General features: G+C 52.0%; 1 protein-coding gene across 31 annotated transcripts; it reads left to right on the top strand.

Moving 5' to 3' along the window:
• Positions 1–1,156: 1,156 nt before the first annotated feature.
• ATXN2L (ataxin 2 like) lies at positions 1,157–13,019 on the top strand. Of its 31 annotated transcripts, none has more exons than XM_082643609.1 (24): positions 1,160–1,965; positions 3,461–3,497; positions 3,718–3,774; positions 3,861–3,932; positions 4,331–4,481; positions 4,885–5,009; positions 5,860–5,951; positions 6,405–6,605; positions 7,215–7,390; positions 7,561–7,671; positions 8,226–8,420; positions 8,509–8,580; positions 8,812–8,882; positions 9,059–9,354; positions 9,433–9,502; positions 9,882–10,028; positions 10,153–10,225; positions 10,319–10,506; positions 10,856–10,985; positions 11,075–11,196; positions 11,362–11,574; positions 11,708–11,951; positions 12,101–12,260; positions 12,502–13,019. In XM_082643609.1, exons 1-23 carry the CDS (start codon positions 1,673–1,675, stop codon positions 12,253–12,255), a joined length of 3,291 nt encoding a protein of 1,096 aa, XP_082499735.1. In that variant the 5' UTR covers positions 1,160–1,672; the 3' UTR covers positions 12,256–12,260; positions 12,502–13,019. The 31 variants fall into 31 exon arrangements, 28 of the variants coding, with proteins under 28 accessions (XP_082499755.1, XP_082499756.1, XP_082499757.1 ...); XM_082643636.1 differs by having other exon boundaries at positions 12,224–12,260; XM_082643628.1 differs by having other exon boundaries at positions 12,525–12,593.
• The last annotated feature ends 1,835 nt before the right edge of the window (positions 13,020–14,854 follow it).

The following is a 14,854-nucleotide window of genomic DNA, read 5'->3' on the forward strand; positions in this document are numbered from 1 at the left end:
GGGAGCTTGAGCTCTAGGTGCGTGGGCTTCAGTAGCTGTGGCATGCAGGCTCAGTAGTTGTGGCGCACAGGCCTAGTTGCTCTGTGGCACGTGGGATCTTCCCAGACGAGGGCTCAAACCCGTGTCCCCTGCATTGGCAGGTGGATTCTTAACCACTGTGCCACCAGGGAAGTGCCTTTTATTTATTTAAAAAAATATTTATTTATTTGGCTGCACCAGGTATTTGTTATGGACCACAGATCTTCGTTGTGGCATGCAGGATCTTCAGTTGTGGCATGTGAGATCTAGTTCCCTGGCCAGGGATCAAACCCGGGCCCCCTGCATTGGGAGCACGGAGTCTTAGCCACTAGACCACCAGGGAAGTCCCTCCACATCTCTTTTAAACTCTGGTCCCAGGTTACTTACCTTTCCAGTTTTTGTGTTGCTTTTTTAAAATTCCTCCCTCTTATTTTATACTCGACATAATGAAGTTTTCTTACCCTGTCATATCCTATTTCTCCTGCCTAGAAATCCATCATCCAAAGCTGAATTAGCTGTACTATCATAGTGCCCTGTGCTTCACCTAATAGATCTCATCTAATTCTCTGAATCTACCATTAGTTTGAACTCCTTGAGAGCAAGAAGTGGTTTAATTAGTTACATCCGAAGCACCTAGCCTAATGTCCTAATGCCCAACTAATTTGAATGAATGAAGGCTGCCTTCATTGCGGAGTTGGGTAGATTTTGAACTAGACCCTAGGAACTATGGCCTTCAGTCTCTTTCTTACTACAGTTTAAGGGTTCATCCTAGGGCATGGAGAAACCATTAGGTTGAAAATCATTAAAATAATATAGAATTAGGCATAGATTTATCCCCAAAGATCAGTATACTCAAACTGATAACTTTAATGCCTATCAGTCTTTATATAAAGCAGATAAGGTCCCCATGCAACGTACCACAAGCCTAGGATAAGTCCCTGGTCTAGTCGCGGGATTTCTTTTTGCACTCAAGACTCCGCCCATGGGCCCCCAAATGGCGGAAGAACTGCACCCTTCGTCGTGACTTTTCACACGACTGCGGAGGTATCCCGACGCTACGCCGGCGGCCTAGGCGGGGCGGCCGGCTCTTCCTTCCTCTCTGCTTCTTCGGCTCCACCCCCAGCGCTTCACACGCTCATTGTGAAGCGACAGCGGTCGGCAGCCTTCCGGGCTCCTTGAGACCTAGAGACCATAAGTCCTTGGCGCGCGTGAGCGCCCGCGCTGCTCTTTCCCAACTCCAAAGGCGAGGGGCGCGAGATTCACCTTTTTTTATTCTCGCCTCTCCCGCCCGGAGCTAAACGCCGCGGTGCGCGCGGACAGCTCGCGCCGCCGCTCCCTCCTCCCTCTTCGGGAGCTCCCGCCCGGGCGCTCTTCCCCCTCCCCTTCCCCAGGCGACGCGCACGCGCGCCAAGCCGGCTCGCGCCCTCTCGCTTTCCTCCGGCCCGCGAGACCCCCTCCCCTTCCGCCTCGCGGTGCTTCCTCGCACCGCGGTCTTCTCCCTCCACCCCTGACACCGCGGGGCTCGCCCCCGCCCGCCAACGGCGGGTCCCTAGCTTTCCAGTCCCCGTCGTTTCCCGCGCTCTCCGGCGGGGGCCCAGCCCCGGCTTCCTCTCTCCCTCCCTTCCCCCTAATTCCCCTTCCGGACGCTGCCATCATGTTGAAGCCTCAGCCGCCACAACAGACCTCCCAGCCCCAGCAGCCGCCCCCCACGCAACAGGCCGTGGCCCGCCGGCCTCCCGGGGGCACCAGCCCTCCCAACGGCGGCCTCCCGGGGCCCCTGGCCTCCACCTCGGCTCCCCCAGGGCCTCCCGCCGCTGCTTCCCCCTGCTTGGGGCCTGCAGCCGCTGCCGGGAGCGGGCTCCGCCGGGGAGCTGAGGGCATCTTGGCGCCGCCGCCGCAGCAGCAGCATCAGGAGAGGCCAGGGGCAGCGGCCATCGGTAGCGCCAGGTGAGCATGGGTGGGTTTCCACCTCGCTGGAGCCGAGGTGACTGAGACACCGCGCGAGGCGGACTTCCAGCCTGGCCACCTTTGAGGGGCGCCAGGGGGAGTGGGGAAACCCCGTGAAGCTGGGGTTGGGCCCCTCAGGTCCAAACAGGTTGGAGGAAAAGGGTCCCCGGATGGCCACCGGGGCATTTAGGGACCGTGTTCAGCTCTGCGAGCCTAGTCAGGGCTCGGGACCTGGGCTTTAAGGGCAGGCAGGGCGCATCCTGCCAGCGGCGTCGGAACGAGGAGTTTGGGGGGGGGGTGAAGAGGTGATCGGGGTCCCCGGCTCCATTACCACGAAGGGTCTGGCGGTCCCCGGCTTCAGCCAATGGGGAGTCAGCTGTGGGAAGGGGTCCCTGGCCGTAGCCAATGGAGGGGGGCGCGCGGCCCACAGTTTGGCCAATGGGGAGGGAGGGACTTGGGAGCGAGTTGCTACCTCCCCCTTCCCAGTCTGGCCAGTAGGAGGGGAGCAGGGTGGGCGGGGGGACGGAAGGAGGGACGAAGCTGGGAGGACTGCGGGTCGGGAACCTCCAGCGCGCGCGCGCGCTCTTCCCCTACGTGTGCGCGGATGCTCTGTCTTATGACCCGGCCATTCTCCAACCCCGGGTAACATATAGGGCAGCTGCTGGGAGTGTGCGTGGACGGGATCGCCTGGTGTTCTTGGATGAGTGGTGGACACCCCACTCGGTTTCTTCTGTGTGTGGGTGTATGGAATTGAGAGTGGAGGTACACGCAGGCGCAGTGGGTTCTGATCGCGGGGGGGGGTTGGAAGAGGCCTGTGGGCTTTAGTGCGCAGGCGCAGACCGGGCGAGGCTTCCCGGTGGATAGGTTTTGCGGCTGCGCTGTCCCCCAGCCCCGCCAACGGCCCCCCTGATCGCCCTCTTCAACCGCTGGTTACATCACCCAGCGAGGAGCAGGGTTACCGGGCGATAGGTGACCCCTCCCAGAGTGGGTAACAGGCTGAATGAGTAAAGAAGTCGAGAAGGGTGGATTGTAGAGGGAGTACCCCCACCCTCCACGGTTTAGGACGTAAAAATGATGGTCTTTTCTGTTTCGGAAATAATATGCCTGAGCTAGGTAGTTCCAAATCTGCCCTCTCTGAGTTTCCACCTTTACATCGGGGGTGGGTTATTTGTTGTCGAATACTGTAGCATTTGTCTCTTGGAAGCATGCAGCCCTGGCCCTCTTGCAGAAGGTGAAACGGTTGTGTTGAATTGGCTCTTAAAGCAATTGACAGCCGTTGATGATTGACTGGCATTTGGAGAAAATGGCTTTTAATGCCTGTGTTTCTTCCTCTATAAAGTGAGAATTTGAAAATCTTGTTAATTAATTGGTTTGTACCCTAAATGATCATTTAAACATGGTATCTGGCTTTAGCATACCAAGTTCTTTGAAGTCAGTTGTATAAGAGGGACTGAACATATTTAAGTAACTTGTTTCTCATTTCTTTCTCTTACAGGGGACAAAGCACAGGAAAGGGACCCCCACAGTCACCGGTGAGTGCCTTCCCCCCCCCCCCGCCTAAGGTACAGAGACGTAAAAGATGTATATGTGGGGATATAGGGCAGATTAGGTGCAGAAATAGTCAGATGGGTTCAGAAGTGCAAGGGGCCCAGCACGTACAAGGTGGGTGTGAGTGGAATGTGGACATTTTGAAGGAAGGTGAGATGGTGACTGGCTGTTCCTTTATTTGTCCCTCTCCTGTGTTACTGACAGGTGTTTGAGGGTGTCTACAACAATTCCAGAATGCTGCATTTCCTTACAGCTGTTGTGGTAAGTGGGTACCTAACTCCTAGGTTGAGGAATGTAATGCATAAGTTTGCTAGAGGCACTCTTCTTACCTGCCCCCCCCCTTTCAGGGCTCCACTTGTGATGTAAAGGTAAAGAATGGTACCACCTATGAAGGTATCTTCAAGACACTGAGCTCAAAGGTCAGTGTATTCAAATTAGCTTAGCTTTGGAGTTACATGGGAGGAAGAGGAGGAGAATGAAAGAGGCTCATTGCAGATATAAATTGAGTGGTGTTGGTCAGCATTGTGGCTGTACTCATTTTTGTAGGCCTGTGCCGGAATAGTGCTGCATGCACTTAAAAGATATGGGTTTGAGATTTGAGGGCTCGGTACTTTGATGTTAAAATGCTCAACTTTAAAGATGTGAATTTTTAAGTTTGGGACTTTGGCTAAGTCCTGTGGCTGGTGTTGAGAAGACAGTGCACGTGAGAATGTGGTGTTGGGGAAAGTTTAGAAAGGGTAAAACAAAAGTAGTCATATTTTTGTCTTCACATTTCTTGATACTGACCCTTGGGTGTTGGGAAATGGGACTTTTGTAGTTTGAACTGGCAGTAGACGCTGTGCATCGGAAAGCATTGGAGCCAGCAGGTGGCCCTCGTCGGGAAGACATTGTGGACACCATGGTATTTAAGCCAAGTGATGTCATGCTTGTCCACTTCCGAAATGTTGACTTCAATTATGCTACTAAAGGTATTTTTTTGGGCCAGGGTGTTATGTCAGACCCACTTCTTGAGTAGAGGGCAGAGAACGTGATGACTTGTTTCTCCTCCTCCCTCCCCCTCTTTACCATCTTCCTTTATTTCTGAGGAAGATGGCTAGATTTTTCTTCTTGAGAATATGTCTTAATGTCTAAGATACAGTGGAATGAATTCCAGCCTGTGTTGTGGTTCTTCATACTTTCCTTGCTTTGTTTTCAACTCCTTGTTCCTTTTGAACTCTTAGAATGAGGCTTTTTATGCTGCACCCCACCCCTTGCCCCCACCCCCCAAACTCTGACACACAAAAACTTTTCTTTACTCCCGTGGTGGGAGGGGTGTTGGAAAGAAGGCTGTGAAATATCACCTGACTCCTGATCTTCAATCTGCCCTCACAGACAAGTTCACTGATTCAGCCATTGCCATGAACTCGAAGGTGAATGGGGAGCACAAAGAGAAGGTGCTTCAGCGCTGGGAGGGGGGCGACAGCAACAGCGATGACTACGACCTGGAGTCTGACATGGTACAGTCTCCTTCCCCGAGAACCTGAGAGCTGGGGAGCTCTGCTGCCAGAATGTGGGTTGTTGACACGACATAATTCTTGGAACCAAGAGTTGCTGGGGTGGGCGGGGGGATCTCCTTTACTATTGCTTGTTGATGGCAGTTAGATTCCAATGGAAAAGTACAGAAAATAACAAAACAAAAATACCTGTTCTTCCATCATCTGTGATTGACAACTGTTAACCTTTGCTTCAAGTCAGTTTCTTTCCAGCCTGAAAAAAAAAAAAAAAAAAAGATGAGATTGAGTACTGTGTAGGCCCATTTTCCTTTCTCAAAACAACTACCGTGACCATTTAAAGTTGCTCATTAGTGAGTGCATTGTTATTTCACTGCATTAATTTGTCTAAAATTTACTTTTCTTGCTTATAGATTTTGAATTTTTCATGTTGGTCTGTGGATCTAGTCATTGTTCTTAACTGTTGTGTATTGTCCTATTTATATACATGTACATGTATGTATACACAACAAATTGTATTTATCCCTTTCCTTACTGATTGGTGTTTGGCCATTATTTTTGGTATTAAAAATAGCACCTTAGTGAATTGTTAGAATATGTATCCCCATGTACATGTGCCAGAATTTCCCTGGGATATAAACCTGGAAATGGATGTTAGGTCTTAAAGACTTCTCTTTTGCTAGATATTGCCGGTTTGTACTACAGTCCGTGGTACTAGTTGACATTCCCACCAGCTGTGTTCCTTTTTTCACTCTTGATTTGGTCAGATTTTTAATCTTTCAATCTGATGGATGACAAAGACAGGTTATTGTTGCTTTCCTTCCTGGGTTTTAAAACCTTCTCCCTTTTCCTTCAGTCCAATGGATGGGACCCCAATGAAATGTTCAAGTTCAATGAGGAGAACTACGGCGTAAAGACCACCTACGACAGCAGTCTCTCTTCTTACACGTGAGTGTCTTTTGGTACTTCTCACGTGGTACAGCTTGAGGTGTGGGGTCATCAACAGGAGGCGGGTGGGTCTCTAGGTGGAACATAGCTTTTGTACATGCTTTTCTGGGTGCTGAGTTGCCCTCTCCCCACTCCTGATCTGCCTGTGAACTGCTCCCACAGAGGTTTTCTCTTTTCTCTTAACCTTGATTCCATGAGTAGAATTAACTGCTTTTTTGTCCATACTTTTCCTCTAAAACCTTAACAGATTTATATATGTGTCTAAGTGTCCCTCAGATTCAGAGATAGGCCTTGCTGCTCTGCCTGGGACCCTCCTAGATGCCAGTTCAATACATGCCGAGTTGTTGAAGGGTTTAAACACCTACATATCTGAGTTGGTGATAGGACTGATAGAAATGTCTTCCCTTTTGCCCCTCTTGTCCCGTGGCACTGGGATGGTTGTGGTCCTCTCAGGGTGCCCTTAGAGAAGGACAACTCAGAAGAATTTCGTCAGCGGGAGCTGCGTGCAGCCCAGTTGGCTCGAGAGATTGAATCGAGCCCCCAGTACCGCCTGCGGATTGCCATGGAGAACGACGACGGGCGCACCGAGGAGGAGAAGCACAGTGCGGTTCAGCGACAGGGTTCAGGGCGAGAGAGCCCCAGCTTGGCATCTAGGTGATTGCTAGGGGTGGCTGGTCCACGTGGGGCTTACCGTTTGGGCCAGGGCTTGGGCCAAGAGCTCGGTATACTCTTGTTGAAGCCTCACAGCCATATAGGTTAATACATAGTTATTCCCAGTTCTTAGGTTTAGGAGACTGAAGTCTACAATCATTAGATAATTTGTCCAAGGTAACAAGGCTAAAGCTTATGGATTAAGGACAGGTTTTTTCAGCTTTTTGATACATGTTCTTTTTTCCTCTGCATATTCATTCATATGTTTTTCTACTCTTCCCTTTATGAAAATGAAACCAAAGTGTATAGTGTCTTATAAAAGCTTCACCTTAAACCACAGTGTGATACTACTTTTCTTGTAGGTCAGGAGGGCTAGCATTGTGGAGTACTGGCTGCTTTGTTCTGGTCAGGAGTTGATGCAACATAAGGGCATAATCCTGGAGCCACAGAACACATAACCAGGACATTTCGTCAAGTGAAAGAGTGCAGACAGCCAAAGCCAGGCGTAGTTATGTGTGTGTGTTGAGGCAGGAGGCGGACTTTAGGAGGAGGGCTTCATCTTTGTGAAATGTGTTTTGTGGCTACTTAATGTTATTTGAACTCTCTCCCCAGGGAGGGAAAGTATATCCCTCTACCCCAACGAGTTCGGGAAGGTCCCCGGGGAGGAGTTCGATGCAGTAGTTCTCGGGGTGGCCGGCCTGGCCTTAGCTCTTTGCCACCTCGTGGCCCTCACCATCTTGACAATAGCAGCCCTGGCCCAGGTTCTGAGACACGCGGTATCAATGGAGGTGAGTTATGAAGCAGACTTGTTGGGGGCAGGGAACAGGAAGGTAAGGAGGTGGGGAAGACAATTAAAAGGATTTAGATGGGTTAGAAGGAAGGTGTGTTGATGGTAATGTAATAGCAGGAACTCTGCCTCTTTTTTCCCATCTTTAAAAAAAAAAAAAAAAAAAATTAGGCCCTTCCCGCATGTCCCCTAAGGCACAGCGGCCTCTGAGAGGTGCCAAGACTCTGTCTTCCCCCAGCAGCAGGCCTTCTGGAGAAGCTTCTGTTCCACCTCCTCCTGCAGGTAAGATTCCAGTGGTGGTATGTGAAGAAATGGATAGATATTTGTGAAGGGATGTAAATGTGTCAGTTGTTAGAATGCTGGGATGGGAGACAGTTTCAAGATATGATGAAAGGTGTTTTGGAGGCTTGGATTTATGCTTTTTAGTATATAATTTTTCAGTTTCCCTCGTGCAGAAATCCCAGCGTGGCAATCCATGGGTTGTGTCTGGCTGGCAGATGTGTTTTGTTTAAATTAGTTACCAACATTTTAAGACAGGAGAAAACAGGAAATTTCTAACGTTCTTTTGAAATACAGAAAGTTCTGCCAACACTGAACCTGTCTTGCTGCATAGCTCTGGTTGGCTGGAATTGAGTCATGCCTGTCCCTTTCAGCATTCCAGCCTTTCATGGTACCCATGAAGCCATTTTACCTGCTTACCTTACCTGCCTTGCCCTTCTAAGTATTTAGGTTTGTGACCTTGTGGATCAACTTTTCTTGGTGTTTCTGGTGAGTCCCCGGTACCCATTGCTTATTGACCAGCAGTGACTATCACGTCGTTCTCCCTTTTCTTCCAGTAGGCCGGATGTACCCGCCACGCTCTCCCAAGTCAGCTGCCCCTGCCCCAATCTCAGCTTCCTGTCCTGAGCCTCCCATCGGCTCAGCAGTACCGACCTCTTCAGCTTCCATCCCCGTGACATCATCAGTTGGGGATCCTGGAGTAGGCTCCATTTCCCCAGCTTCTCCAAAGATCTCACTGGCACCCACAGATGGTAAGAGCCACCTGCTTGAACGCCGTGGACAGTGGGAAGTGTGGTTCTGGAGAGAAGGGCCTTCATGCATCTCTACTTTCTTGTTCAGTAAAAGAACTCCCAGCCAAGGAACCTGGGAGAACGCTGGAGTCCCAGGAGCTGTCCCGAATAGCAGGGAAAGGTGAGGATTTTTTTTTCAGAGTCTAATACCCCTTGGATTAGGACAGCCTTTCAGTTAGAAAAGTTGTTGGAATTCAGAAAAAGATAATGTGTATCAGCCCTTTGATCCTAACTTAAAGGGTTCTAAAGAGCTCTTCTTTTTTTCCGTGGTTTCTTTGTCCTTTGGGATGCTATGTAGCCACCTTCGAGAAAAGAAATGTATATATATATATTTTTTTGGTATTTCTCATAGTCCCTGGCCTTCAGAACGAGCAGAAACGCTTTCAACTGGAAGAACTGAGAAAATTTGGGGCCCAGTTTAAGGTGAGAAAAGTGTGGGAATGAGCTAGGATGTTAGGATAGAGATGAAGGGGGTTTATGGACTAGGCACTGGGTGGCACCAAGAGGTGAGAGCAAGCAAAGACGGAGGAAGGAAGGTGGGCTTGGGGTCTGGACTGGACAGTACTCTGTATGTTGTGTATGTGTTTCTCTCCTTCCAGCTTCAGCCCAGTAGCTCCCCTGAGACCAGCCTGGATCCTTTTCCTCCCCGGATCCTAAAGGAGGAGGCCAAAGGGAAGGAGAAGGAGGTTGATAGTCTTTTGGCTTCAGAGCCCATGGGGTCCCCTGTTTCCTCCAAGACAGAATCCATATCGGATAAGGAGGACAAATCACCCCTGCCACCAGCAGGAGGCGCCGAAGGGCCGGATCAGCCCCCACCGCCTTGCCCAAGCCAAACCAGTAGCCCCCCAGTGGGCCTCATCAAGGGAGATGACAAGGATGAGGGCCCTGTTGCTGAGTGAGTGGGGTGGGGAGCTGGGTGGGTATCGGGTGATGAGGGGAAACCGTGAGGATTTACTTTATTTTTCTCTCATAGACAAGTGAAGAAGTCAACATTGAACCCTAATGCCAAGGAGTTCAATCCCACTAAGCCCCTGCTGTCTGTGGTGAGATGGGATGAGGGAATGTGGGCTTTGGTTTCCATGAGGGAGACTTGGGAGCAGGGTGCTAGAGCACTGGAGGAGGAGCACCTGACTGTCAGGCAGCGAGAGGTGACAGAGTCTGGTAGTTAGGAGCACGGGCCCTGACTCAGCATGATCCTCTGTGCCTGCAAGCTTTGTGATCTTAGGCCACTTAACCTCTCTGTCTCAGTTTCCTCACCTATAACTTGAGAAAGCTCATCTCATAGGATTTGACGTGAGGCTTAACCAAGATAAAGCATAGGATGTGTTTGGCGCACAGCACTCCATGGATGCTGTTGATTGGCGGGGGGCGTGGTACGAAAGTCATTAAGATATCTTATACATGTCCTCCTTTGTCTCACAGAATAAATCCACCAGTACTCCAACTTCTCCTGGGCCCCGGACTCATTCAACTCCCTCCATCCCGGTGCTGACAGCAGGCCAGAGTGGGCTATATAGCCCGCAGTACATTTCCTACATACCTCAGATCCACATGGGACCAGCTGTTCAGGTGAGAGAAGAGACTGGGTGGCCCAGGGTAAGAGGTTTGGCTGGGCTACCTGAGGGACCGAGTCACACCTGTTCTGAGCATTTATAAGCAAGTCGTTCAGTCTCACCTGTGTTCTTGTTCCAAGGCACCTCAGATGTATCCATATCCTGTGTCCAACTCAGTGCCTGGACAGCAGGGCAAGTACCGGGGAGCAAAAGGTGAGCAGGGTCAGGAGGGGCAGTCGGTGGCACTGCCTAGTGCCTGCTGGCAGATGGAGCTTGAGCTCTGCACTATTTTCCCCCCACTGGCAGGCTCCCTGCCCCCCCAGCGCTCGGACCAACACCAGCCAGCCTCAGCCCCTCCGATGATGCAGGCTGCCGCCGCTGCTGGCCCCCCTCTGGTGGCTGCCACACCTTATTCTTCCTACATCCCCTACAATCCACAGCAGTTCCCAGGCCAGCCCGCCATGATGCAGCCCATGGCCCACTACCCCTCGCAGGTGACTGAGGCGCGGGAGGAGAGAGGGGTGCAGCGCCCCCTTTTTAGAAAGCCTGTCTTCTCCACCTCCCAGACGCCGGGAGCTGGCAGGGGAGGCAGGCAGAGTTCTGGGTGGTGGCGTCCCACATGGGCTTCAGTCCTGGCTCTGGTAAGGCCTGTGCAAGGCAGCGGATCCCTGGGCCTTAGTAGTGCTACACTTTATAAGGAAAAAAGCTTAGTAGGGTTATTGTGAGCAGGAAGCTGGGTGGTCGTGATGAGACCAGGGTAGCGCTGTGCTCAGGGTGCTTGGCAGCAGGCTGTGCCTCCCGAGCCCTCCGCTGTGCCGACCGCTCCTCTCCTTGCTCCTCCAGCCGGTGTTTGCCCCCATGCTTCAAAGCAACCCACGCATGCTGACGTCGGGGAGCCATCCCCAGGCCATTGTGTCATCCTCCACCCCTCAGTACCCTTCTGCAGAGCAGCCCACCCCTCAAGCCCTTTATGGTGAGTTCTGTACCCTCCCCCTCCAGGCTGTGCTCCTCCGCCCCCTCCAGTGTGCTCAGCCCTGATTCTCTCCCCCTTTCCTGCTGTAGCCACTGTTCACCAGTCCTATCCACACCATGCCACGCAGCTCCATGCCCACCAGCCGCAGCCGGCCACCACGCCTACTGGGAGCCAGCCGCAGTCCCAGCATGCAGCCCCCAGTCCCGTCCAGGTGCCTGCCATGGGGGCTCCAAGTGGGTGGGGCAGGAATGGGTGGCTGCAAGAGGGATAAGCTAGGGGTCATTCCCCAGCCGGGAGGGAGGACCAGGGGTCAGCAAGTGGTAGGCTGGGGGACCGGAGGAGGAAGTGGCACTCACTCTCCACCTCTCCTTGACAGCACCAGGCGGGGCAGGCCCCACACCTGGCCAGTGGACAGCCACAGCAGAACCTGTACCACCCAGGGGCCCTGACAGGCACGCCGCCCTCTCTGCCGCCGGGACCTTCTGCGCAGTCCCCTCAGAGCAGCTTCCCCCAGCCAGCCGCTGTGTATGCTATTCATGCCCACCAGCAGCTGCCCCACGGCTTCACCAACATGGCCCATGTTACCCAGGTAAGAGCCCACGTGACCTGCCTTGCCACGAGGACCTGAACCCTCGGTGCACCTTTCACTTCAGGCTCCTGACACTGGGATTTTCAGAGCCCGTGTCTGAAAGGTGCTCACAGCTGCTTTTTGTTCTCTGCAGGCCCATGTCCAAACTGGAATCACAGCAGCCCCGCCCCCTCACCCTGGGGCTCCCCACCCGCCCCAGGTGATGCTGCTGCACCCACCCCAGAGCCATGGGGGCCCCCCCCAAGGCGCGGTGCCCCAGAGTGGGGTGCCTGCACTCTCAGCTTCCACACCCTCACCCTATCCCTACATCGGACACCCCCAAGGTGAGCAGCCTGGCCAGGCGCCTGGATTTCCAGGAGGAGCCGATGACAGGATTCGTGAGTTCTCGTTAGCTGGGGGAATTTGGCATGGAAGAGCTGATGGGCTGCAGGTGGGGCAGGATGCACGGGTTCTGGGTGGGGAGTGAGGGGTCTTGGAGGCAGGGCTGTCCCACAGGGCGCCTGCCGACCTGCACCTATCTGTGAAGTATGTAGGGTGGGCAGAAGCCACAGTCGCCGCCGCCAGGGGCTTGCTCCTGGCTCTGTCCTTTGCTTCCCTCCGTCCTCGCTCAGTTGTGATCCAGCAGCCCCCCTCCCCACTGCCTCCCCAGCTCTCAGTGACCCCGACTGTCTCCTGACTTAGCCGAGGTAAGGTCAGCGCAGCAGACAGGGCCAGGCTGGGGTGTGGGGGGCTGAGCTGGGCACATGAGGAAGGGCTCTGGCTCACTGGGAAACGGCGATTGATCTGTGCTTCTGACAGCCCCATGAGACACCTTGAGGAGGCGCTCCTACCAGCACTGCCCCACACCCCGCACTGGACGGCACTGGATGCAGGGACAGCTGCTTGGGTTCTAATGCTCCTGCTCTCTTCTCTTTCCCCTCCAACCAGTTCAATCTCATCCCTCCCAGCAGCTCCCCTTCCACCCCCCGGGGAACTGAAGATTGTCCTGGCCGCGACCTGAGACCTCCATGAGTGGAGGGAAGAGTGACCTATGTCTCTTCCCCCAGCAGCTCGGACCAGTCCCAGCCCCCCAATCCCCCTTTCCCCCCGGGGGTAGGGGGAGCTGGGGGAATTCCTGCCAAGCACCTTGAATGGGAAGGGCCTCAAAGTGGGTAGGGCCGGGGTCCAGCGGGGGTGGGGGGTTCCTGCTGTGCCCCTGCCCATCCCCACCCCATCTTGCCCTTCCATCCTCTCATCTATCCCCCCCACTGGAGACGAAGATCTTTTATTTTCTATTATTTATAACCTCAGACTTGGGCCCCCTGTTCTTTCTTCCCCATTAACTTGAATGACCTGCGTGAGAGACACAGATGCCCCACAAGGATGGTTGGACAAGGACTTTTACTTTTTATTACATAAAAATATTTAAAAAAAATTAAAAAAAATAAAATTTTAAACTAACTTAACCCGCTTATAGTTTCCTCTTTGGAGAATAGTGAGATCGCAGCTCAGTTTTACGTGGTTCCCAAGGTGGGGCAGTGTAACAGTACAGCCCAAAGATGCCTTTCTGGCTCTGTAAGTGCTACCCAGGTCACCCAGTCTCTGTGGCTGTTTTCTCCCCTCAAAGTTGGCCTCATAGGTATGGTTTGAGGTCTTCATTTCTAATATAAGTACTTCATGAGTTATGTCTACCTCTTTACACTGAAAAGTACATTAGTGTTTTGGGCCACTGGAAATAAGGGCCTGACTGGTACACAGCTGAGAGGTCTTGGGTGTGGGTGAGAGCTATAAGATGAAGCTGCTGGTGAAAGTGGGGAGAGGGCTGAACGGAGCCAGGCTGAGGGGAGCAGGAGCTAAATGAGGAAGAGGGGAGGCAAGTATGGGATGGAGAAATAACAGGCTGCAGAAGAGGGGTTTCTTTCAGAGATGGTTTGGAATTCTTACTATAGGACCTGGCCTTGGTTTCTTGTCTATAAAGTGAAGATTTCACGCTTAGAGGATAGAGGATGGGACTGGTGTTCAGTTATAGGCAGAGAAAACTGGCTGAGACCAGGGCAGGAAGAATGAAGTTAGATATTGGGGGAGAATTCCCAGGTGTGAGTATCTGAAACCTGGTATTTGGCAGGCATGGCACTGGGGAAGACAGGCGAGGTGTTTAAAGAGGTGAGTAGAGAAAGGGCTTATCTGTAACAGCTAACTGGTTGTTAAAAATGGGCGGGTCTGGGGTTCCAAGTGACTGGAGCTGTCCGTTGGGGTTGGGAGGCAAGTCATGATGGAAGAAACAGGAGCAGGAAAGCCTTCAGTTGGGCTCCTGATGTTTGCGGTGCAGATGGAGACAGGTTCCTGTAGTCCTGGGAGAGGTGTAATTGCAGGCGTTCCTGAGTAGCCCTTTCGATAATTTATTCCTAAGAGCAGAAGTCTTGAAGTTGGAAGGGAACTAAGCCTCCTCTCCCATCAAGAATCCTGTGAAACCCTTCAGCCTCACCTTGGACACTGAAGAGGGTAGAGGGTAAAACAAGTAACCTCACTTTACTGTTGGACAGTACTTTTCATGAAGTTCCTTGGTCTTCTCAAGTTTGCCTCGTTCTGGAATCACAGATCAGGCTTTCTCAAAACAGCTCTCAGGTTAGGCCCAAGACCCTCCCTTCTATGAGCTGCTTGTGAACAGGTGGTTGGTCCTGAATATACTCATTTGTCAGGATCCAAGTTTGAAAGGGTGCCCATTAATCCCTGCTGAATGTTACCTTTTTTGTTGGGGGTCAGCATCTAACCGGTAATTTCAAGTTTTTATAAGTCGCAGCATTTTTTTGTTTCTTTTGGGCCGTGCCATGCAGCTTGTGGGATCTTAGTTCCCCGACCAGGGATTGAACCCTGGCCCTGGGCAGTGAAAGCACAGAGGCCTAACCACTGGACTGCCGGGGAATTCCCCCAAATCTCAGCATTTTACTCCCTGTGTATTTGATAAACAGACCTTGTTAATGTTAAATATAAGTAAATGTTGAAAATGAAACTTTCATGCTACAATTTCTCACTCCTGTTTGGAATTAGTGATGTGGTGGTGATAACCCATCAAGCAAATTATGTATTTACCAAGTATATTTTATGTGCTGGGTAAGATACAGTTCCCAGTATCAAGCTTAAATAAAGGTAGCTAGACATGAACAACCTAGTAACTACTCAGAGGAAACCAGGTGGGTTTGGCACCTGAACTGGGCCCAAGCTACAACCACTTTCCCGGTATCTCCCAGTAGGATATCCAGAATATAGCCTATTATATGTAGCATTTTGCTAGGCAATCAAT

The sequence above is a fragment of the Mesoplodon mirus genome (assembly GCF_964341445.2).
Source record: "Mesoplodon mirus genome assembly, chromosome: 15".
Taxonomy (NCBI): domain Eukaryota; kingdom Metazoa; phylum Chordata; class Mammalia; order Artiodactyla; family Ziphiidae; genus Mesoplodon; species Mesoplodon mirus.